Here is a 26,499-nt window from a genome sequence, read left to right on the forward strand (position 1 = left end):
GTGAAAACTGCAGAGACTTTCCAGGAGACAGCACTCATTCGAAAGGGCACACACGCACAAACACACAGAAACTCTTTCAAAGAAATAATTAGGAATTTCCCGAAAGAACATGTGAGATTTCTAAGTGAAATTTTGATGCTTGTTTTTAACTGGTTGAAAGCATATATACTATGCTTGATGCATACATAACATTTATGTATGCACTACATATATACTATGCTTGATGCATACATAATGTTTTTTCCATCCCATAAATTTTATCCTTACAACAACTAACAGCAACATGACATTAAAAAAATATCTAGTATATTTGCAATAATACGTTATTGTTTCAACCTAGCTTTTGAACACAAGAAAAATTCAAAATACAAGCTAGTTTCAGGTGTGGCTCCTTGACAGAAACGCCCAGCAATCATGGAAAACTGAAGAGGGAGAAATTTATCGATGGAGAAAATAGGAAAGTAGCAGATAACGGTTATCTGAAACAGAGGCGTTGAACCTCTGTAAGACAAAACCAAGAAAGAAATGGATAGGATGTTTTAAATCACAAGTAGGAAATTAATGTAGATTTTTATTTTCATCTTATGGTCATTGTTCCCCTTTAATTTTCTTCATTTTTGCCTTCAAGTGGCATTGAGAAGAGCCGAGGTGGCGCAGTGGTTAGGGTGCAGTACTGCAGGCCACTTCAGCTGACTGCTATCTGCAGTTCAGCGGTTCAAATCTCACCGGCTCAGGGTTGACTCAGCCTTCCATCCTTCCGAGGTGGGTGAAATGAGGACCCAGACTGTGGGGGCGATATGCTGACTCTGTAAACCGCTTAGAGAGGGCTGAAAGCCCTATGAAGCGGTATATAAGTCTAACTGCTATTGCTATTTAAAATATACGAACTTCTCAATTGAAGTATGGAATGAGGTTCCCTGCCATTATCTGGACAACAAACAACTGTTCCAGAAATATTACCAAACATGGGGTGAAAATTATTTTAGCATGTGTTATGTGTATAATTGTTCTTTCTATTCAGCTTTAGTAACCCAATCCATTTATCACATTACATTCCATAAAACCTATCTCAGCAAAGGAACACCTTTAAAAGAGTAGGGCAAACTTCTGATTACATTTCCATTTGAAACTTACTCAGTGAAACTCAATCACGTCTTCTGTTTCACATAGTTTTAGCAATGGAAATTTTAAGCAAAATATGCAAACCTCAACAGAGGACGAAAGGGACACATAAGGAAAGAGGCCCCTGAAGGCTGGCACACTATTTCTGTGAGAGTGTATTAGTTTAAAGGTGCTACCTTTATTGGATCAGGAAAAAGAATATAAACACGCAGTCGAAGTTTATAATCTCCCTTCCTTAAATCAAGGGAAAATACCTTAAGCCCAAAGAAAAGAAAAGGTCAGATGGATTTAACCAATATCATTTACAGAAATCTGCCCATAAGCACTGAAACTAAAAGTTGCAACTGTACGTAGACAGATAGAGTTAGGTGAGTTAAACTTAAGGAAAAGCACAAAAAGCAAAGTAGTTTTTTTAAAGAAAATTTTGCAGACACACGCTGTTTAGAATAAAGTAATTATAATATATCTAAAGGTTGCCAAAGAAGTGGGGGGAAGAAATGCTTGCTGTTCCTTAGTTAAATAAATGAGTCACATTTTAAAAGCCTGTATGATACAACAGCTTAGATGCTTAGATGTTTTTAACACTGGGCACTCACACACCGCGCGAACGAGGGAAATCCATATTTGCAACCTGCGGCATCAGTTTGAATGGCAGCTTTGTCATATGGACAAATGCCCGTTTGAGGCCGAGCTGACACCAGCCACATTGCTTAGGCCCAGCGGAAGAAGCCTGCTGTTGCGCCAGGGAATAGAATGAATCTATTAAAGAAATCTCAGGTGGGAATTTATGTAGCAAGCCTTGTTGGAAATGCACTGCCATCCTCTTCGCGGTGTGAGTGCAACTTAGGGAGGAAAGGAGGCAGGTGGAATTCCTACGGGGAGAAAGGAAGCCCGTCAAGATGGAAGTTTTTTAAAAACTAAGCATTTCATTAAAATGCTCAGCGTTGGCAAAAATTTATGTTTTAATTGCAAATTTGAGGCAGAAACTAAATTTAAAAAAAAGCAATATACAGTCTAAAACAGGAGTGTCAAACTCAAGGCTCGTGGGCTGGATGCAGTCCATGGGGTGCTTAAATCTGCCCCACGGGGGCCGACCTGGAAATAGCAAATAGAATAGAATAGAATAGAATTTTATTATTTGTATGCCGCCCTTCTCCGGGAGGACTCAGGGCGGCGAACAATTCAAGGGGGAAAAAGGGGAACATAAAAGACAAAATACAAATAATAAAAGTAGGCAACAGTCGCACAACCATACATGTCGAGAGGGAAGGGAACTCATCACCCCCAGGCCTGCCGGCAAAGCCAGGTTTTGACGGCTTTTCGGAAGGCCTGGAGAGAGGTGAGGGTCCGAATCCCTGCGGGGAGCTCATTCCAGAGGGCTGGAGCTGCCACAGAGAAGGCCCTCCCCTGGGTAGTAGCCAGGTGGCATTGGCTAGTAGATGGAACCCGGAGGAGGCCAACCCTGTGAGATCTAATGGGTCTGTGGGAGGTAATTGGCAGCAGGCGGTCTCTCAAGTACCCAGATCCAATACCATGAAGGGCTTTATAAGTTACGACTAGCACCTTGAAGCGTATCCGGAGACTGATCGGTAACCAGTGCAGCTCGCGGAGGATAGGTGTAATGTGGGTGTACCGAGGTGCACCCACAATCGCTCGCACGGCTGTGTTCTGGACGAGTTGAAGTCTCCGAATACTCTTCAAGGGCTGCCCCATGTAGAGTGGCTCCTGGTGCCTCTGGCAGCCGAAACAGGGTGTGGGGGGGGGGCGTATGCGGCCCCTGTCCGGCCCATTTTGGGCCTGGACAGCTTCTTGCAGCCCTTTTCTGGCCAAAATGGGGCACCGAGGACACAGGACTCCTGTGGCCTGTTTTGGATGGAAAAGTGCTACAGGAGGCATCCATCCCATATCCACCTCCCTCCCCCCCCCCCCGGCTGGTCTGCGGAGAACTAGAATGCTGATCCAGCCCTCGAGGAAATCCACTTGGACACCCTTGGTCTAAGGCTTTCATTCTTTTTTAAAATATGTACTTATAGTTTGTTCAACCATACTGTCCATTAATCTGTGGTCCCATTATTAACTGAGAGGAGAATGCTCTGGCTTCTTTCTCATTCCCTTGAAATGTGCAGAGCTCAACCTCCAAGACTAAAGATGCAATAATACATCAACTAGGAAGATGCGCTTGTGATTTTTCCTTCCTCACTAAATAACCATAAACTGCGTCCTAGCTGAGGAAAAAGTTTCAACTCACCCACAGTAATGCTTATAATAATATAATATTATTATTATTATAGGCCCAATTTAGTCTAGCGGTTAAGACAGCAGGCTAGAAAAAAGGAAGCCGTGTTCAAGTCCCGTCTTAGCCGAGGTGGCGCAGTGGTTAGAGTGCAGCACTGCAGGCTACTTCAGCTGACTGCAGTTCTGCAGTTCGGCGGTTCAAATCTCACCAGGCTCAGGGTTGACTCAGCCTTCCATCCTTCCGAGGTGGGTGAAATGAGGACCCGGATTATTGTTGGGGGCGATATGCTGACTCTGTAAACCGCTTAGAGAGGGCTGAAAGCCCTATGAAGCGGTATATAAGTCTAACTGCTATTGCTATTGCTATCGCTATGTCAATTTTTGTGAAGGAGGCGGGGTTTTGGGAGGCCAAAAATGCTGTATTCAGTGTATAAGACGCACCTGGATTTTCTCCCTCTTTTTGGGCGGGGTGCGTCTTATACTCTGAAAAATCAGCAGAGTGACTTTGAGCCAGTCGCTCTCTCAGCCCAACCCACCTCGCAGGGCTGTTGTGGAGAAAACAGGAGGAAGTCATGTTGAATATGTCCCCCACTTTGAGTTATTTTGTAAAAATAAAGACAGGATACAAGCAAACAAACAAATATACGTCTTATGGGTGTAATGGAATTATGAAAGCAGATATCCTGGACAGCAGAGAATATGATGGAATGTGAATAGAATGGAATGGTTAAATAAAAATTGGGTATATTGCTTAAAAATTTTTTAGATGGACGAGGCAGAGAAGGCAGGAATAAAGGATAGGCAGCTAGGATATTTGCCGGAAAAGTCAGTTTTGTTGGATTGTGTGATTAAACAAATTGCATTTTTAAAGAGAATTCTTACTCCGTCAAAGTGGCCACATAAGGAGATGATCAGGCTGAGCCAGAGGGAGGGATCAAGTGTGTCACCAGTCTTGAGTCTCTTCCCACCCACAAGGGATCTAAGTCCAGCCCTCATTCAATTCGTTAACGCTTATCTACTGCTAATTTGCCTTGACCATTAGTAGTTCAGATTTTTGTAGACAATGAACTCATGCTTATTTGAACAGCCTTGGTCCTTATTTCTTGTGCCTGATGGGCCATTTCTTCTCACTTTTATCTTCTGTAAATACATATAAGTTTACAAATTTTGCAACCTGCATTTCCACTTGTGTGGAATTTAAGAACAACTCACCTCATCTCATTTGACAACTAAATTATTATTGCCAAGTCTATGAAAAATAAAATTCTAATGTTTTCTATAACTTAGAAAGCACAGGAGGAGAACATTGGAAGGAATCTTAGAATCTGGATCACAGAATATTTGGGCCAGTCTGTTCTAGGAGTCAACATCTTATAGAGAACTCCCGGATTAATCTTTAGCCCAAGGACAACTCAGGGATATATGGCCTGTAAAGCTGTTTGCAATAATTGCATTTTGGTGATTTTTTTCAAATACTGGGACTTCCAGTTTTCAGCAAAATTGCACCCACTGGTTCACTTAGCAATCCCAGCAGTCACTTTACGACCCCCACATTCACTTAACAATCTGTTTTTGGACAATCATAACATTTGATCATAATTGGCAGACTCCATTACAGTTATATTGAGGACTATCTGCATTGTAAAGTCTGAGAACCTCTTGATTTATGAGATGGTGCAGAAATGGTCATCAACAGATGAAGAATATGGTGTCAGGTTCTATTGCACTATTATATCTGACTCAAGAGAGCCTGTTCTGGTTCTGGGTCAAGATTTGGATGCAATGCAGGATGCAAACTGATCTGATGCTGATCAGTTGATGCTGAATCTATATAACAGCCTATGGATTGCTTCCAGATGTGGAAAACACTTGCAGATTGCATTCCCATAGGAATCGATACATCACTTAAGTACATTCATGGATCTAGCAGAGTCGCTAAAAGCCTAATTGACAAAGTCCTTCAGTTGATAAAACAATTATGCCCCCCCCCCCTGATAGGGGACAGCTTAGGCAATTGATACATGCCCTGATAACCTCAGTTTTTTAATTACCGTAATTTATCCTGTGCAGGGCTGTCAATATGATGGAAAGCTAGGCTAATGCAACGTTGAGCAAGTTACTGCCACTGCAATATAATGTTTTTTTTTTAAAGAATTTTACTGGCTGCCACTTTGCCACCAGGTCATGTTTAAGGTTGTAGTATTAACCTATTTGAAGCTAAATATGCCCAATGCGATCATCCTCAGATGATGCCTGTAGCTATTTCATCTGATGCCGTGCAGAAAAATACATGATCAGAGGTAGCTCTCGTTTTTAGAATCTTGGTTGGTCAGAAATAAAGCAAATAATTCAGGGTAAGTTGTTAAGTATAAGTTTTTTTTAAAAAAAAATCACTATGACACGATTACATAACCGTATTCTTGTGCAACCTGTGACCATTTTCGCAAAACAAAATGTATTTTATAATGTATTGAATTTATTTTAAAATGCTATACACCGGGAAGAATTTTTTTAAAGTCGTAAGTACTCTTGATCTTTAGTTCACCATTCTGCTCAGCTGAGTTAGCAATAGCAATAGCAGTTAGACTTATATACCGCTTCATAGGGCTTTCAGCCCTCTCTAAGCGGTTTAAGAGCCAAGGTGGCGCAGTGGTTAAATGCAGCACTGCAGGCTACTGCTAGATCAGCAGGTCAGCGGTTCAAATCTCACCGGCTCAAGGTTGACTCAGCCTTCCATCCTTCCGAGGTGGGTAAAATGAGGACCCAGATTGTTGTTGGGGGCGATATGCTGACTCTGTAAACCGCTTAGAGAGGCCTGAAAGGCCTATGAAGCGGTATATAAGTCTACTGCTATTGCTATTGCTATTGCTATTACAGAGTCAGCATATCGCCCCCACAGTCTGGGTCCTCATTTTACCCACCTCGGAAGGATGGAAGGCTGAGTCAACCTTGAGCCGTTGAGATTAGAACCGCTGAACTGCAGATAACAGTCAGCTGAAGTGGCCTGCAGTACTGCACCCTAACCACTGCACCACCTCGGCTCAGTTCTCAAGTAAGCTTACAATAATTTTAAACAATGCAAAAAGTTTAAAAATAGACTGAAGTTAATATTGAAGTAAATTAACAATTTAAAAAAATGCTTCGAGACGTTACTGAGCAGATGTGAGGAAGCTACAGTGGTGCGATTCTACAGGGCGGGGCATAACCTTTTCCTAGGGGGTCACAGCAACACTTGTAATAACAACACAAATAATTCATACACCATTCGAAAGCCCATCAAAAACTGAGTTTATTGACACGATTTAATAGTCAGTATGACCACCATTAGCCCTTCAAACAGCATTCAAACGAGGTGGATAAGAACACAACAAATCTTCAAACAGTTCCGTTCGATTTTCCAGATTTTTCAACACAGTTTCCAAATTCATTCTCAAAGTTTCAACCGAATATCGATTTTGACCTTGCTCCTGAATCATCAGAGCTTCCACTTCATCCTTAATTATGGCCCCAATGTTCTCTGCCGGATTGAGATCTGGCGAATTTCCCGGCCAGACGTCATTCGTTTTCCACGAATTTGAAGGATTTCTTGGGCCACTTTTCGGTTTCCTTTTCGTTGTTTGCGACTGCCAGTTGCAATGATGGCTTTGCTTTCTTGGGACAGTTGCAGAGGATGCCCTTCTCCAAATTTTGTGAAACATTCTTGGGCTGTTTTGTTCCAATTATCAGTAACCCAATCCGGATGACGTTTCAATTTGTTTGCAATCCATTTTCGATTGATAAACGTCGCTCCAGCATCGCGAGCCTCTCGAAAGGCAATGCATTTTATTCTGTCAATGATCCTTTGTTCTTCCGAATCGAATTTTCCAGCCATTCTTAAAGCAAATTTAACATTTAATAGCTCATTCAATTCAGTTTTTTATGGGCTTTAAAATGAGGTGTCGCGGAAGTTGTAAACTGCTGTCGATCTTGCTGTGACCCCCTAGGAAAAGGTTATGCCCCGCCCTGTACTTGACCTTTTATGATAATAAAGCGTCCCTTGAAGACCTGCGCAGTTGTACCAGCCAAGATTTCAGAAACAATCACTAATAATTAGAACTACATCAATGCATATGATATAATATCTAACAGTCCCTTTCAACTTTACCTTAATTCCTGATAATCTTAAGGGTGGCTTGTGGATTTTTGTTGGCAGAAGTATGGAAGTGGTTTTTAATTCTTCCAGGATGGTTTTTATATTTCTCAGTCTAAGCCCACAATCCTGGAACTTCTTAGCAATTTCGCTTCCATAAAATTAGCTGGGTGTGACAAATACCAGACCTGCTCAGATATCACATTCTAGCACAGGGGTGTCAAACTTGATTTCATTGAGGACCCCATCGGGGTTGTGTTTGACCTTGGGGAGGGGCAGGGGGGTATGGCTGTGGGCGTGGCCAGTTTGGCGTCACTCCTGACGGGGAAACTGTGGTGACTCTGCCAGCGAAAACAGGCTCCCGAGCGCTGTTTTCAGCTGCCACCGCCTCTTGCAACTCTCTACCAGTGAAAATGGAGGTTGGGAGGGCTGGGTTTTATCTGGCAGAAGCATCTCAGGCCTGTCTTTCACTGTTTCCAGGGCAGCCCCACGAGCTACTTCTAAGTACCCGGCGGGTCAGATCTGGTCCCCGGGCCTTAAGTTTGAAACCCCTGTTCTAGCAAGACCCAACCTAAGAGAGAATTCATCTTTCTTCTTCAAAATACTTTTTTTATTTTCCATTTTCATAACATATAAATCACATGTATACTATTACATAGCCAACATCCTATTGTATTAAGTAGTAATTACATCTGTTCCTCTTGCCATCAACGCCCAGAAAGATTAAAACCCATTACTAGGTCTTCTGCTCTCCATACACCTCTTTCTTCTACCTCTCTCCTACCTCCTTTCTTCCCTCCATCATCCTTTTCTACTCTACTTCCCCTTCCTTTCTCCTTCTCCTTCTCTCTCTACATTCCACTCCTCCTTATCCTTCTCATCTTCCCCCCTTACCATCCCTCCTATCCCTCTCTTCCTATCTTTCTTCTCTCCTCTGCTTCCCACTCTCCCAAGAGAGAATTCATCTTAACATCACCACACATATGGAGTCTTTGGTACTCTCTGAACTCCGCTGCTTGCTTACCAATGTTTCATTACCCAATTAGGCAATATCATCAGTCATCAGAGTCACATTGATAATATACCTAGTTGAATAGTGAAATATTGGCAAGCAAACAACTAACTCAGAAAGCACCACAGTTCAACCCTCAGCTACACATATTATCTTCTGATTCCCACACAAACTGGACTTAACTTTTTTAAATAATATAATTTAAACAACAGAATTTTGAGTAGAAAACCAACACTGATGAGGCCTTTGGATTATCTTATCTTGGAAGCTAGTGAATAGGTGGGTGTAATTAAGATTCTAATACAATTCAACCCTAAATAACATTTAAGAATCATTAGACTAGGAAGATTCATGTGTCAGTTATCCAGAAAAATAAAACATTCTAACATTATTTTTGGGGGCAATACCAAATAATGTTACAGCTGGCTACAATCTTTATAGTTAGCCCATCAACAAATACATACAATGAAACACACAAAACATGAAAGTATGTTTACTATAAATGAATACATTTATCAAACATTTTCTTCCATTCATTATGGAGTAATTTCATTCTGTCATTATGGAGTAATTACTTAACAGTCATTGTCCACAAATAAAAATGGCAACAGAGGATTTATATAAAATACATTCTGACTAAATTCTAGGGGAGAAACCACACAGATATTCATATTTTGGAACCATACCAAGCATTCAACATTTTAAGAACATTTCTTTACAATTAAAGATAGTCTGAGTTGTACCAGAAGAGTTGATTACTCACCTCAAATGTGTTACCAGTTTCATCGATCTCTGGTGGGACAAAAGCTCCTTCTGGATCATCTTTTAAAAGAATTTCACATTAAAGCATTAAAATCAATCCAAGACAGATCAAAAAGCAACAAATGGTAATATTTTTAGCTTAAGTTTAAAGATGTTGGTTTTTACTAAGAGCGGGGAGTGCTAGGATTTCCCTCTTTGTATTATAATCTGCTTTTGTAAACCACCTGGAGTCTTTACAATTTTGCAAAAATATAAACGCGTGTGAGAGATAAATTTAATACAAGGCTCCAAATCATTTAAAGATAGGTTGAGTCTAATTTCATGTTAAAAATATCTTTACATTAGTGAGCAAAGCGAACTTTTTCAAACATACAATCTACAACATCTTCTATGTAACACATTATACAGCTTGGCTGGAGTGGCATCAAATTTTTAAATGGAGCATTGTCAATATGTTGATCAAAGGATGTATTTGCATATCAAGTGTCTCAATTATTTTGTTTTAAACATTCAAGTACAATGAAGAGACTATTCATAGCCTTTCAAATCTGCTCAGTTCATGCTTTTACACATCACAATCGAAACCATTGCCTCATTAGTATAGGAGAGACAATTCTATCAGAACATTTTCCACAGAATGTGTTCCCTTGTCATTTCAACAAATTACATTGGGGTGAAACGAAACAAAAAAATGTACTGTTAATGCACTTATGAGATTTATCAGCCTCAGTAATGCTGGTATTATTATAAAATGTGTGTGTGTGTGCGTTTGTGTGCGCATTTGTGCGTGGGTTAAAAAGCACAGAACAATCTAGCTGAAGATCTCTGGGGCTGTTCCATTTGTTTAATGTTTAACAAATACTGTCAATCATGTATCGATATATTTCAGAAGAAGACTGAGGAATCTGTTTACATTTAACTTCATATCCTTAACATTTATAATGAAACACTTTCGAGAAGATGTCAAGATCTATAAAGTTGAGAAGGGGGGGGATCTTCCGTAGTTCTAATTCTAGTTCTGCAGAAATAAATGTCTTGAGATTTAAGAAAATAACAGCATGACAACCCAACATTCTCTGTCCTCCTTAAATATCCCCAAGAATAACTTCATCAACTACATAAATCTTGGATACAAAGATTCATGAAAGGACAAATGGAAAAATTAGGGAAAGTTTCATTGTTTTGATTCCTGTACTACACCACACCAAGATCACGTCCCAAGGCAGGACCAACTAGGAATCAACTTCCCAAAATGGGCAAGTCAGAATCTTGCCAGTGTGAGGATCCAATCAAGAACCAGCACCACTAAAACAATCAATCAAGCACAAGCTAACCCTAACCCACCAATCCTCAAACTACAGCCCGTGGGCCACATATGGCCCACCAACGCAAAATATCTGGCCCGCTGAGTGGTGGGATTCAGCCCTGCCCATCGTCCCGTCCCTCACCGTCAGCCTTATCATCCATTGAGCATCAAGTCCAGCTGCACTTCTGGTAAGTTATTTCACCGGTTGAGCTGCACTTCTGATTGCACCGCTGCTGCTAAAGGTAAGGCCGTAAGGTGCTAGGGAGGACCAGCTGACCGAGGGGAGATCTCACCGGTGCAGCCACGTGATCCAGGGCCAGTGGGTGAGGAGGGGAGGGGCAAGTACAGCAAGGACAAAGGCAAAATGAACTGCTAAATTGGCCACACCCAATTAGCAATAGCAATAGCAGTTAGACTTATATACCGCTTCATAGGGCTTTCAGCCCTCTCTAAGCGGTTTACAGAGTCAGCATATCGCCCCCACAGTCCGGGTCCTCATTTCACCCACCTCGGAAGGATGGAAGGCTGAGTCAACCTTGAGCCGGTGAGATTTGAACCGCCGAACTGCAGATAGCAGTCAGCTGAAGTTGCCTGCAGTACTGCACCCTAACCACTGCGCCACCTCGGCTCTTAATCTTCTAATCTAATCATAATCTTCTAATGATCCATCAACCTACAGGAGGTAACACACTACCATTTGTTACACACTTGTGGAGGGGGAGGGAATCTAGTTCACATCGAATGCTCTCCCTGATCTTATTATTGAGATGTTAATGCCAGCATAAGGCCCCACGTAACATCCTAGAAACAAATTATGCATATCCTTCGGAAGTTAATCAGCATACTCCTGACTGAACACCAGCATTAATGAGGACAAGTAAACAGGAAGATATCTGTGTAGAGGAACTGTGGAAGGAACTTCAACATAACATATTCATGACAAATTATTCATGTCTTCACACACTCATTTTTTTCATCAGTCAAGTGAGGCTTTAAAAACACTACATTTTCCAAGCTACAACATGAGGACCCTTCTTGATAAAATGGAAATCCAAAGGCAGAGCTTCAGAATTATGAATGTTCCCAATATGGTTGTTCAGTTGTGGGTTTGTATTCCAGTCTATTAATTTAAATTATTTTGGAAAGAAGTAGAACACTCTTATTAACTCAAAAATGAGCATGGTTTTAAAATTGGGAGGAAGAAATCCATCGATAATTTGTGCTGTGCTGATGAACACTGCTCTGACACCTGAAATACAAATTTCCTGCAAACTCTAGGAATAAAAATTGAGGAATATAGTGGAAAAATGAGGTAGATTAAATGTAAAGAATTAGGACTCAATTAATGATAACAGGTTCAGCAAACAGCCTAAGAAAAGGCAGTGAAGATACTAAAGTGATGGATAACCTTTGCCTCTTAGAGTCAAATTTATTTATTATTTATTTATTTATTAATAGGATTTATATGCCGCCCAATCCTGAAGGACTCTGGGCGGCTTACAAAAAGAAGAAATATTAACAGCAATCAAGAAATATGCCACAGGCCAATATTTGACAAGAATGAAAGCTTTAGAAAAGTTATTCAGATGGTGGGATGTCTCTACTGGAGTCATACATGGTTTCTCTGTTGCACTCTATGGAAGCAAAAAGTGGACTTTGAAGTACTAAAGGTAAAGTTTCCTCTCGTACATATGTACTAATCGTTCCCGACTCTAGGGGGCAGTGCTCATCTCCATTTCAAAGCCGAAGATCCAGCGTTGCCCGAAGACATCTCCATGGTCATGTGGACAGCGTGACTAAATGCCGAAGGCGCACGGAAACCCTGTTCCCTTCCCACCAAAGGTGGTTCCTATTTTTCTACTTGCATTTTTACATTCTTTCAAACTGCTAGGTTGGCACAAGCTGGGAAAAGTAACAGGAGCTCATTCCATTCCATGGCGCTAGGGATTCGAAGTGCCGAACCACCGACCTTTCTGATTAACAAGCTCAGCATCTTAGCCACTGAGCCACCACGTCCCTTTTTGAAGTACTAGAATAGAAATAATTTTAGCATTAGAAGAAGTACTAGAATTTGGAATGCTTCTTTTGGGGGAAGACTCCTAAGAATACCAGGGATAGCCAAGAAAACAAACAAATGGATCGTCAAACACAACCCGAATGAGCAGGCTCAAATTATCCTATTCAGATACATTATGTGAAGATCTCTGGAGAAGTCTGTAATGCTGGGGGAATTGGAAAGAAAGAGAAAAAGTGGATAACCAACAAGATGCGTGGACTTTGCGTTATAGAAGCAAGGGGTGTGGCTCCTGGAAGATGAAATGGATCAGGAGCAGACAGATTCTATCTACGTGGTTGCCAAGAGTTGACACTCTCTTAATGACACGCAAATCAATCACTCAGTCCTTATAAGGGTAAACTTGATAACTTATTTTCAATTATCCGTGGCTGAAAGTATAGATTAAAGAAGCTGCTCGAAAGATATCGAAGTATGTGTAAAGTACCCAGTTACAAGTCTTCAAAATAGTGAGCACTGTTTTCAAAAATGCCAAGAATCACCAGGAAACTAACCTGCAAAAGAAGACAAACTGGCTTTGCAAATAAGCAAAACAATAGCAATAGCAATAGCAGTTAGACTTATATAGCGCTTCATAGGGCTTTCAGCCCTCTCTAAGCGGTTTACAGAGTCAGCATATCGCCCCCAACAACAATCCGGGTCCTCATTTCACCCACCTCAGAAGGATGGAAGGCTGAGTCAACCTTGAGCCTGTGAGATTTGAACCACCGAACTGCAGATAGCAGTCAGCTGAAGTGGCCTGCAGTACTGCACCCTAACCACTGCGCCACCTCGGCTCTGGGGCTGGAGAAAAGGTAAGTTCATTATAGTTTAAGTCAGGGGTCTCCAACCGTGTCAATTCTAAGACCTGTGAGCTTCAACTCCCAGAATTCCCCAATTCCCAGAATCTTTCAATTATGTGAATTGAAATACAGAAGTCTTAACATTGCCAAAGTTGGAGAGCCCTGATTTAAACTAAGACCCAAAGACAGAAGGCATATCTTAAGTCAGTAGGGTACAGCCAATGAGTGGACAAAGTTACTCTAGCCATATTTGGGTTTCCAATAAAGTTAGAGGAGGTATTTAGTCAGGTACCACTATGTATTGCATTGCAATCTACTGGAAGTAATATAACTGCATTGCTAAAATAGGAATTTAAAAGTTAACGTGGAAACATGTTAAGATTTGTCAGGCTGGCATGACAGAAGTGAGTACATAACACAAAATTATCTGCTCCATTTATTTTGGGTCACATAGGGAGCTTCAGCAATTTAATATCTTCCAAAGAATATAATGGAAATATTTAAGGGGAAAATAACATATCATACCTGCAATAGGCCCATTGAGACACTTTCCACGTTGTTTTAATCTCAGGTTTTCTCTGAATCGTAAGGAATTTACAAGATCCTTCTGCTATCAAGATTGTACGGGCATCTCTGTTTTCCCCCCCTGTTGCTCTCTTTTCAATATTATCTGAGAGGCCTTGTTTGACAATTGCTTATATCAGTATTCCCCACCCTTCCCATTTCTGTGGACTGGTCAGTAGCAGCCAGGAGAGGGGCTAGTTCTGCACAAGTGGTGGATGCCTCTGCACAACTCAATTTGCACAAATGGAGCGCACGCACACACCACTTGCACAAATGGAGTTTTGCACACTCTTCCGCTCGCCCGACCAGGTTATCTGAAGCACAGCTTCTCCCAGAGAATATCCATCCCACGTGAATAAGAGGGACACACTCCAGCTCCCTTACGAGGCACAATGGCTCAGTGACTTAATGATGCCGTAGAGGGCCTTTCGTCCAGCGGTTCTAGTCCTAGCACTGCATGGCGGGGTGAGCTCCCATCACTTGCCTCAGATTCTGGAGTTTGAAAGCAGGCTATACGTGAGTAGATAAATAGGTACCCTTCAGCGGGGAGATGCGCTGGCACTTCTTACGGATGGTTAGAATCCTGCTGCCTTTGGGCCTTTCCAGTTGCGGCACGCATTTGCAAGGTGGCTTTGGTCGAGGGATAGGACCTCGGATGACGCCGTGGCACGACAAAACCGCGCTCGACTAAAGCGCGCCTGATTAAACCGCGTCGCTGACGTCATCAACAGGGCGACAACAGCGAGCGCGGAGAAAGAGGGGCGCTTTAAATAGCGCTTTGAAAGCAAGCCGATTCAAGTTAAGGTAAGGGTTAGGTTTAGGGTTAGGTTTAGGGTTAGGTTAAGGGTTAGGATTAGGTTTAGCGTTAGGTTAAGGGTTAGGTTTAGGGTTAGGTTTAGGATTAGGTTTAGGGGGGTTAGGTTTAGGGGTTAATTTTAGGTTTAGCGTTTACAGCGTGCTTTTTTCTCCGCGCTGTTGTCGCGCTGTGATGACGTCAGCTACGCGGTTTCGTCGAGCGCCCTTTAGTCGAACGCGGTTTTGTGGTGGAACCAGATGACGCAGCAGAAAAGCCACCCATGTTTCTTCCTGGTGTAGTTAGCTCATCCCTTGAGCATGAATCAACTCGATCTAGCGATGTTAGGCAGCCAAACTACGACTCTACATTAGCCTTGTCCTTTTCTGGCTAATATAACATCACCCTACACTTAAAAAAGAAACTCCAGATTCTTTCATTTAAATGTCGCCATCTTATGGGAATTTTCAAACATACCTTTTTTTTTTAATACAGCTCCTGTTGCTATGGAACAGCCTCTTCCCTGTGATTGACAGGCCCCTACCCTTCTATCTTCCCATAGATCACTTAATATCTGAGCCCAGGAAGGGGTGAGAATGTGGGTGCATCAGATGCTGTCGCACCAGGATTTTCTCTTTTGAGTTTTATCGCTGTTGATTTTTATACCGTTTGTATCATTTTATCCTCTTTCTATAGTGCATTATCAGTTTCAAGCCACCCAGGGTTGTTTTAAGAGGGGGCAGCTATATAAATGAATAAATAAAATAAATTCATGGAACACACATAAAACCTGTTCACTAAAGGAAGGGGGTGGGGAAGTTATTTTTGCTAGCTTTAGCTTTTTATATATTAAATAATGTATGTTACCACTAGAGCTAGTTAATGTCAGCTTTTCTCCAGTTAGAATACATAATGAACACTAAATATATAATCTATCTATATATCCTCCCTTGGTTCTCAGATGCTGCTTTTGTTTAAAAACATTCACACAAAAGCATGGTAGCATTTATTGCATGAAATCCTCTGGAAAATACAAAATAGATCGAAGAAATAAATTTAGAACCACATTAAATTTAATCTGGTAATCTTTGTTCAATACTATAACACCTAAATGAACATACATTTAATAGATGTAACCTAATTTAGCTTGACGTGAGCCGACATTCATTGTTGCATTTAAGAAAATTATGGTTCGCACTCTAATTAAAATCCATGTAGAAATCTGACAGGGAGAATATAATGTTTCACCACATTCTCTCAGTAGGATTTTTATTTTTTTACTTTTCAACAAATCGCCTACCAGCCTGCACACTTACCACTGATCTGTTCCATGAAGCATACATTGCCATTGGTGTTAAAAGCCAAAGTGTCGGGAGTAATGCAAAGGGTGTGGAAGACTGTAGAGTGGACGACGCTCTTCAAAGACTGACTACACTCCAGGCAAATAGCCCAAATATCCTGCTCAGTAAGACAGCTATCTTGCAGTGAGAGAACATCAGCCAGCGACACATTCTCCTGCCAAGACAAAAATTCACAATTACTCCACATTTCAGTACAGTGAACTTGATGAAGCTAGATCCAAGTAATGCAAAATCCACCACCCCAAAGGTCGTCAGGGTTCCAAATAGCATCCAAAATTAAATCAGAGTCCAAGGCAAAGGATTCCTCAAAGTTCCAATTTATTAAGAGAGCCATGTTGGCATATCTGGGAAAACCCAGAATCTGAAAGATTCCCGGTTTTCCCCACCCAGTTGAAAGTTCGTGATCTTGCCCCCACACCCACAGGTCCATCCCATGGTCTAATCTTCCGCTGCCATGCTGGCAGTTCCACCCATCCAGTTCCGGTCAGGTGCAGATGTGCAGAAACAAAGGATGATCTTGGCTTCCTAGAAAGGAATTTTGTTTTGGCTACATAGCATCTAACTCCTTGCAATCCCCCACAGTCCCATTTTCCCACAATAGAAAAGACATAGTAGAATAATAGAAAGCGTGGCAGGCCAAAGATCCAAAAGGAATATGGCTGCAGGGAACTGGACTTTGTTTTTTCTTTGAAGAAGTTTCACTTCTCATCCAAGAAGTTTTTTGCCAAAGAAGCTTCTTGAATAAGAATCAAAGAAAAACCAGAAAGTCCAGTTGAAAAAGCACCTTTGAGACAGTGAAAGAAAAGGGTTTTTTAAGTCTTCTTTATTTTCAATACTCCAAGTTATCTAAATATAATGTTAGCAATCTTCAATTAATATGTATAAACTGTGCTGTACTGAAAAAAAATGTATCCAGGTTTATAAAAACATAATAAAAAGGAAAATGAAAACGTCTAGAGCTTAAACTCATGCCACACTGGACCACCCTTATTCCGAAACCCAAAACGGTTGTCTTGTGAAATCAGTTAATGTAGGAAAAGGAACAGCCCCCCTGGGGGTAGAGTTAAAAGAGGGATCAGCCTAGAATGCCTATGTAGTCACAAACAGACTAAGTCCTTGCTCCTTGAATTGAATTGGCTTTTATCTAACCCCTAGCAGCTGCTAACCGTTAGTTGAGAAGATTATGGGTGGGCTGTGTTCAGCAATAAATCAATTTAATTGGAACCTCACATATAAGACCTCTTTTTTCTATGCCAGACAGTTAATATCTTATTGCTTATTAGAATTCATTATTATACTCTAGAGTTATGTACATTGTTTACCCACTGCCACTGTGTTCTTAATTTATTCTATTTGTTCTGTACACAGTTTTTTAAAATCATCTCTAACTGTAAATAAAATAAAATAATAATGTTATGGTCCCAAAGGAATGTTCAGATAAAGAGTCCAGACTGTGTCCCTAAACCTCCAAGCGCATTTTTTATTAGCAGCCCAATGAATGAAACAATAGCTCAATCCACAGTGTGCTTGTACAACATTCTGGCTCCATTACTACATTTCCTGGTAAACCTATTTAAGAATGGGAGACATTCTCTCTTGCTGAAAGAATATTGCAGTGCTACAAAGCTAAGCCCCATGGCAAATGCTTCTCTCCCCTGGTTACGATTCAACTGCTGTAAATATAAATGGTCTCACCATATGGCAAAGGCACAAATATAAAAACTCTGTACAGACCATGAAAAAGTAACGTTCCCTCCAGTTGAGGGTGGCCATATTCGTGGGAAAGCATTTTAAGCGTTAACGGAAGGATAAAAACCACGCCAGAGTTCCTCTGCTTTTCTGTCCTCAGAAAAATAATTCTAATTATCTTATAATTAGAAATAAATATTCTAACCTAAAAGGAAAGATTTGGCTCTTCGTTTATTTTTAATTGTATAGGTTGCCATCAAAGAACTAGATCACTTTTCCTGAAGTTTTATTAGCTGAAATGTTTTACTGCTGGATTTTTATATCCTGAACTGAATTTCAAAGGGAAGAAGTTCCACTGAGAATCCAAATGGAGCAGAAAGATGGGATACAAATTTGTTCAATAAATAGAATGGATTTAATTTTCTATATTGGTTAGGTTAGCAGTTCTGTTTGATAGTTCTTGGTTTTAATTTTTAAATGTTGATGTTTTTATTTTCTTGTTTTGCTTTTATTTATGTGAAGTTTTGGCAGGATTCCTTCTGTGGAACAGCTTGAGTACAAATAGCTTTTTAAAAGCCTCTTTTTGATCAAGCTTCTGAAAAGTAGTAAAAAACCTGGCTCTGAAATAACATTTGGAGGATGTCAGATTTTCTTTTCTGATCTATATCAGCTATTGTAATTTATATTACTTGTGATTTCTTTGCTTTCTCTCATCTTGGCTTCTAGTGTCTGTTTTTGAAGCAGAGCAGCATAGAAACACCAGCAATAAATAAATAAAAAATACTACACATTCATTATGGCAAAATGAAACAAAAGGCACATCGCTCTTTCTAGGGTAAGTGGAAAACAAAAAGTACGACTCCAGGTGGTTTTCCAGGTGAAATTTAAAGTTACAATGGAACATTTTGAAAGAGTAATGTAATACTTCCCAAAGGGTTACTGTCAGCCTCTGCTTTGCTGCTGCTTCGGCTGCCATTGAAACGGAGAGTGGGGGGGCATGGTATTTGGGAGGGATTTACTACTTGTGCTGGAGGAACATTCTGGAGTTTCTGCTGCCCGTCTTGCTGCGCATGCGGAGGAGGTTTCCCGCCAAGGCCAACGGCACCCACATTCCATCTGGGTGATGCCTTTCAAAGTTATCTCACACCTGACACTTGGGAGAATTATGATTGGACTGTAACTGTGATGCCAAGGGGAGGGGAATGGGTTATTCTATATATCATTTGCTTTCACGCCTAAAGAATCAGTCTTCGCTTTGCTACGCTTCTGATCATTTATAATTAGTAAAAGTACACTTGATTTCTATCAATGGAGTCTCGTGGTTTTCCTTTCCTAATTATTCAATGGAGGAGTGCTGACAGTTACATTTTGGACTAAAGGCCAACCTTGTTCAATCTTCCATTTTCAAAGCGATGAACCAGATTTCTACAGACAGCATACAAGCAGAAGTCCCACAGCAACTACTACGTGTTCCCGTTCTCATCAGCATGCTGTTTGCAAAGCTGGAGGTACTACGGGTAGTTCTCAACTTACAACTGGTTACTTAGTGACCATTTGAAGGTACGACAGACCCCCCCCCCCAAAAAAAACGCTACTTACCACCGATTCCGAAGTAATGGCCATTGCAGCGTCCCCGTAGTTATCTGTCCTAAAGACCAACTGTAGGGATGCTGCAGGACGCAAATACACACACACCATCCATCTCCTTCCTCATCTCCTCCCACCAGTACTTGCAAGTCTTGTGCCTGCTTCAAACTCCTCTGGGCTCCACCACCTTCCTCCTCACCCCACATCCCCAGAGGTGGGTTCCTACCAGTTCGCACCTATTCGGTAGAACCGGTTCGTCAAATCTACCGAACCGGTTAGAAGAGGTTCCACCCGCGGACCCGGAAAGCAGGCCACACCTACAGAAGAGGTTCCCAACATTTTTTGAAACCCACCACTCACACACACACACAGAGATTCACACAGAGAGAGAAAGAGAAAGAGAAAGAAAGGAAGAAATAAATAAATAAACAAAAAAGAAAGAAAAAGTGAGAGAGATGAAAAAAAAGGAAAAAGGGACAGAGAGACAAAAGGAAGGAGAGAGAGAGAGAGACAGAGAGACAGAGAGAGAGAACGAGAACACATGGGCGGCAAGCCACTCCCATCCGGTCACATGGCCAGCAAGCCACTCCCACAAAGGAGGCCACACCCTCAGAGTAGGTTCGAAATCTTTTTGAAACCCACCACTGCACATCCCCCAATCCAATGCAGAATGTCCAGAAAACGGCAGCCCCTTCCGGAAAAGGGCCCTATGTAAAGGACTGATCTTCCCTCCTTCCTTAACCCTCGCTCCAGATATCTTTGAAAGATTAATGGCCAATGGATAACACAGGGTGACAGGAGTGCGGGGTGCTGTGGGGTGGGAAGCAAGCCTCAGGGGAAGGTAGCAGAGCACAAAGTGCCTCAAGGGATGGGGGAGGCCTCTTAGGCACCCCATGTTTTGTTTAACAACCACATCAGGAAGAACAGAGATGGTGATCACACTTAGATCACTTATGATTCCCACTTTATATCCCTTAACACCTATCACAATTTCCATCCGTAATGGGGCCACCTCGGCTCTTGCATGGCTAGTCTATGAAGAGAAGGTCCAGGGGAGACAAGATAGCAGCATTCCAATATTTGACGGACTGCCGCAGAGAGTGGCACAATGAGAAGACATCGTGCTACATGTCTGGGAACAGACTTGCCTCCAGAAATTGTGGGTGCTTCATCACAGCGTGTTTCTAAAAAGAGTCTAGAAGGTCACTTATCTAAAATGATATAGAGCCGAGGTGGCGCAGTGGTTAGGGTGCAGTACTGCAGGCCACTTCAGCTGACTGCTATCTGCAGTTCAGCGGTTCAAATCTCACCGGCTCAAGGTTGACTCAGCCTTCCATCCTTCCGAGGTGGGTGAAATGAGGACCCGGATTGTTGTTGGGGGCGATATGCTGACTCTGTAAACCGCTTAGAGAGGGTTGAAAGCCCTATGAAGCGGTATATAAGTCTAACTGCTATTGCTATTGCTATAGGTTCTCCTGCTTGAGCAGGGGGTTGGACTAGAAGACCTCCAAGGTCCCTTCCAGCTCTATTCTACTCTATTCTCCAAAGCACCAGAATGTCAGATAAGGAATAATGGTTGGAGACCGAACAAGGAGAGATTCAACCTGAGAAATAAGGAGAAATTTTCTGACAATGAGACTAATCCACCAATGGAAGAGAAGTTGCCTTCAGAAGCTTTCATGAAGAGACCATCTGTCAGAAATGGTGAAGGGTCTCCTGCTTGGGGCGGGGAGGGGGGGAGTTGGGCTAGATGACCTCCAAGGTCCCTTCCAACTCTATTCTATTCTCCAAAGCCCCAGAAGGCCAGCCAAGGAATAATGGTTGGAAACCGAACAAGGAGCGATTCAACCTGGACATAAGGAGACATTTTCTGAGAGTGAGGACAATCCACTCTTCTCAATAGTAGTCGCCTTCAGAAGTTGTGGGAGCTTCATCCCCGGAGGCTTTCCAGAAGAGGCTGGCTGCCACCTATCAGAAATGGTGAAGGGGCTCCTGCTTGGAGACCGGGGGGGGGGGGGAGTTGGACTAGATGACCTCTAAGGTCCCTTCCAACTCTGTTCATCTGGTGTTTTTTTTCCCCCGCCGCCGGGGCTGCTCACCTCGTCCTCCGAGAGCGCCGGCAGGGGATCGAAGTCGCAGCCCTCTTCCTCCGCGAACTCCCCCATCGCGGCTGCCGGCGAGGCTCCTTGCCGGCCCCGGCCGGGGAAAGAAGCGAGCCGCGAGGGACTCGACTTCCAAGGGCCAGCCGGGCTCTCTCCGCCGCCCCGTCCCCCGGTTCTCCTCCCGTAGCTGCTCGGGCTCCGTCCCTTCTCCTTCCCCGACGGCTTGGCTCGCCGCGCCTCCCGCCCGGCGCCGTCCGGCAAATGTGTTTGCGGAGCGAGGCGGCGCCCCTGGCAACAACCGAGCCGCCTCGCCCTCGGCCGGGCTGCAGCCAAGAAGGGCGGCTCCTCCTCCTCCGCCTCGTTCCGCGCCGGTGGCCGAAAAAGGGGGGAGGCTCTCCGGGAAAGAGTCGGAGAAGTTTCGGCGCTGCAGCCGCTGATTGGCGGGTTTGGGGCTCCGCTTCTGGGAACCCCCAGGATAAATGACGGAGCCCTTTGGCGACTCAGGTCAATGGCGATACAGGGATACAGGATAACGGAGGTGGAGGGGACCCTGGAGGTCCTCAGGGCTCTCCAAACTTGGGGACTTTAAAGACTTGTGGACTTCAACTCCCAGAGTTCTGCTGGCTGGGGGATTCTGGGAGTTGAAGTCCACCAGTCTTTAAAGTCCCCAAGTTTGGACAGCCCTGCCATGCCCACCAAGCCACACCCACCAAGCCATGCCACGCCCACCAAGCCACACCCACCAAGCCATGCCATGCCCACCAAGCCACACCCACCAAGCCATGCCACGCCCACCAAGCCACACCCACCAAGCCATGCCACGCCCACCAAGCCACACCCACCAAGCCATGCCACGCCCACCAAGTCGCACCCACCAAGCCATGCCACGCCCACCAAGCCACACCCACCAAGCCATGCCACGCCCACCAAGCCACACCCACCAAGCCATGCCACGCCCACCAAGCCACACCCACCAAGCCATGCCACGCCCACCAAGCCACACCCACCAAGCCATGCCACACCCACCAAGCTCCAAGTTTAACTCCAAGGGTAGATTAACAATCAAGTAAACAATCACCCCAATTAAGGAACTGCCAAACAAGCCATAAGCAAACAACTCCACCAAAGAATTTCTATGACCCCCTCTGCCCCCCAGGGCAAGCCATCAGAAGACAAATCGAGAGCAAAGCCCACCCCTTACCAGCATTAATGATGTTACCTATTTAGACTAAGGAAATCTCTGCAAGAAAACGACCAGCCTCAGAGAGCACCAAAGATCCCTCATTCAAACCCTGAGCCATAAATATTCACCTTTATTGGAGCTAAATAAACTGTTCAGGGAAAGTTATTCCAGAACACAAATTCCACACCTATAGATATTTGCTATATATAAAAAAAACCCTATCTCTTGTACTCACAAAGTAGATTTATAAGCAAGGCTGGGAGACAGAAGACAGCCATTCTGAAATATCCAACGTGTAGCAAGTCATAGAGAAGCCAGAAATTCATCCATTATCATAAAACCTAGAAAAGAAGATGGGTTTTTTTTGAGGATCAAAGGGGTATCAACAGCATTTTGGATACATTTTGTTCCAACAGAGCCAGATCTCAATTGGGGAACCTATGGTTGATAGTATGGAGACTTCTGAGACACAACAGGTGCGACGTCTCTCCCTGTTGGTAGTTTATTTTTAGTTGCAATCAGGTTCTTTCCCACAAATAAACAGACATTTTTCTTGTTTAACCTTTTCATGCTGCTTATTCAGGAAATTAATTACTGGCTGATTCTCCTCCTTTGCTTGGAAAAAAAATATATGAACCAGCTTAACATTAAAAACATTTGGCAATGCATCCTTCCACTTCCTGCGCCAAGTTCTTCTTGTACTTGACGCACGCTAAATATTATTAATGTTAAATATTAATGAGCTAAAAATGGGCTGCGTTTCAGGTGAAACCACCCTTGTCTGGTCATACACAAGCCTATCGATTATTCTCCTTGATAGCGCCTCCATCAAATACCATCCACCCTTGATAATCCGTTTTTAATACCCTGACAGAGAACCTATTAATTGTGTCCATATTTCTAAAAAGAGAGTCCAAAGCCAAAAGTAATTTAAACATTTGAAGCTTTTGAAAGAAAGATAACAGGACACGGTCCCCATCATCTTCGTGGTTTTATAATTTTCTTCGCAATAGCAATTACCTTTCTACAAATGGCTTAAAAACCAATAGCAAATATACTGCTGTGTGTTATCTGCTTAAAAGCAACTTCTATTGGGTTTAATGAAACTGATTTCGACTTATACTTGCTTTGTTTGCAAGGTGAGGTAAAACAGACACCGTGCTGCGGTAGAACCGTTTATTAACAAACCAAATATCAGAAACAACAATCAACAACAGCTATTTATATGACAGCTGTCAGGCGGGCAGCCAATCCGAGGGCTGCAATTTCCGCGCACGCCGACAGTCGCGCCGGAACCAATCAGTGAAGACCGAGCGGGTTCGGCCCGACTCAGGTCGTAAGTCCGAGGACTTAACAATACTACGTGTGTGTAGGACTGTAGCCAGATTGTTCGAAGTTTAATTTCACTATTAATCATATATAGAAGCCGCTTGCTGTTTTCCAATCTTACATACCAACTGAAAAAAAATGCTTTCCTTAAAAACCATTCAAAAAATAATACTGCAGGCTGGGACATGCTACTGTGCCAATCTGGTTGACATTTTTGGTACATCAACACATTGCACAATATACTAAACAAAAAGTAATATTTAGTGATTTCATCGCGTTAAATCAGAGTGCACTAATTTTTCAGAGGCACCTTTGACTTTCATAGCTGCTGGAAGATCAGAAACCTCATACAGTGAATCAAAATAAATACTTTTGTCTTTGGTAATTATGAAGCACTTGGAGGTTTTCCCATACACTTGTGGTTCTGGTTTGCCATTGTGTGGTTTTCTTCTTTTTTTGGTAAACTGGATTTTTTGGGGGGGAAATGTTCATGGTTCTCTTGGTGTTCTCCAATTGGTCCTTTTTTTTATTATGATGAAGGTGTTGTCTGCATTTCTCATCCGTAGTTTGGGTTGTCTGTATGGAAATGTTAAGGCCTCTGGACCAGTGTTTCTCAACCTTGGCAACTTGAAGATGTCTGGATTTCAACTCCCAGAATTCCCCAGCCAGCATCCGCTGGCTGGGGAATTCTGGGACTTGAACTCCAGACATCTTCAAGTTGCCAAGGTTGAGAAACACTGTTCTAGACATTGCATAACAACCTCCACTATAAGTCCTGAAAGGGATGATCTCATTGGTGTATGTTTAAATTTGGTAAATGTGGTAATTTTTTTCCATCAGGTAGTCATGATTTTCTGCCCGTCACAGAGAGAGAAATACATATTTCGCCAGGAAAAGTTGGTATAAAAGAGTAATACACATTTTAGTCCCCATCCAAATTGTATCAAAATGTACTTTCCGTCCCAAACATGTCCCAAAACGGTTTCATACGTGGAAAAAAAAAACCTGACTGGCTCCACTCACATCAAATTAATATGGAAGTTGACTATCTTCTAAAATGACATACATTGTTCTTGTTTATAAGTGGATCAATGGAGTTCATTGACCATTAAAATAAATCATACAATACTGTACAGTTGAAGTAAAGGTTACTATAACCTAGGCCTATCCACTGCTCTAGAGCCGAGGTGGCGCAGTGGTTAAATGCAGCACTGCAGGCTACCTCAGCTGACTGCAGTTCAGCAGTTCGGCTGTTCAAATCCCACCAGGCTCAAGGTTGACTCAGCCTTCCATCCTTCCGAGGTGGGTGAAATGAGGACCCAGACTGTGGGGGCGATATGCTGACTCTGTAAACCGCTTAGAGAGGGCTGAAAGCCCTATGAAGCGGTATATAAGTCTAACTGCTATTGCTATTGATATCTATCTATCTATGTTATATTTATGCTGATAAATAAAGGGAGACTAGTATAGATCTATTTCAAGCTATTTAGCTCTCATCAGCTAGCCATACCCTATGTTCTATCTATCTATCTATCTATCTATCATCTATCTATCTATCTATCTATCTATCTATCTATCTATCTATCTATCTATCTATCTATCTATCTATCTATCGGATTGTTGGGGGCAATATGCTGACTCTGTAAACCGCTTAGAGAGGGCTGAAAGCCCTATGAAGCGGGATAGAAGTCTAACTATTGCTATTGCTATTGCTCTGTCATTTGCCTTAGGTTTAGATTACTTTAAACAGTGATTTAAACTTTATAAATGCATTGTAGCAAAACAGCTGGGAACTTTTCAAAGAGAGATTAAAAATTATTCTATGCAGCACGTGATCTCTTCTTTGAATACATATATCCACATACCATATGAAAAGAGTCATGTCCAGATCCCTCTGCTCTTGCCCAGATACTTTCTGTTCCCAACCCAAGAACAGCGTTAAGTCATGTTTCATTTCCAGCACGTGTGAAGAATTAAATTAGGCAATTAGTCACTGTCTTAAAATTCAGAAAGAAAAGCTCAGCAAGCATTTGAAAGGAAGAAAAAGCCAAGATTCTATTCTACGTAGCATAACGTAGCTCCGTTGTTGAGGTGGCCATTTTTTATCCTCTCTTTGCCTCGGGCTTTGCACATTTGTTTATAGTATTTATTTCTTAATAAATAGATTTGTTATTGTTTTTTTGTTATACGCCGTTTTTATATTTGTGCTTTTATATGATCGTTGTGCGCCACCCACCCAGAATTACATTTTGGTGAGACAGGAGGCTATGCAAGTTTGATCAATAATACAAATGACAGCTGGGACTGCATCTGTTGGATTTCAACACCTGCACTAAGAACCAGTTTGGTGTCAGGTTAAAAGCAGCGGACTATAAATTAGCGACTGGGGATTCTGGTCCTTTCTCAGGCATTGGAGTAATCAGGCTGGGTAGTCTAACATCATTCAAACTCAGTCCTTGGAAGAAGAAG

At 42.4% G+C, this 26,499-nt stretch overlaps 1 protein-coding gene across 1 annotated transcript in view; it reads right to left on the minus strand.

Annotated features, from left to right (window-relative positions):
• The window catches only part of LOC116518370 (kinase non-catalytic C-lobe domain-containing protein 1-like), a 70,516-nt gene extending 48,935 nt beyond the window's left edge, over positions 1-21,581 (minus strand). Inside the window, exons 1-3 of the mRNA XM_032231704.1 lie at positions 21,516-21,581; positions 16,096-16,294; positions 9,262-9,320 (exon numbers count right to left, since the gene is read on the minus strand). Of these exons, the coding sequence (XP_032087595.1) occupies positions 9,262-9,320; positions 16,096-16,294; positions 21,516-21,581 (324 nt within the window). The remainder of the gene's footprint in view (positions 1-9,261; positions 9,321-16,095; positions 16,295-21,515) is intronic.
• Between the last annotated feature and the right edge of the window lie 4,918 nt (positions 21,582-26,499).

This window comes from Thamnophis elegans, chromosome 15 (genome assembly GCF_009769535.1).
Source record: "Thamnophis elegans isolate rThaEle1 chromosome 15, rThaEle1.pri, whole genome shotgun sequence".
Lineage (NCBI taxonomy): Eukaryota > Metazoa > Chordata > Lepidosauria > Squamata > Colubridae > Thamnophis > Thamnophis elegans.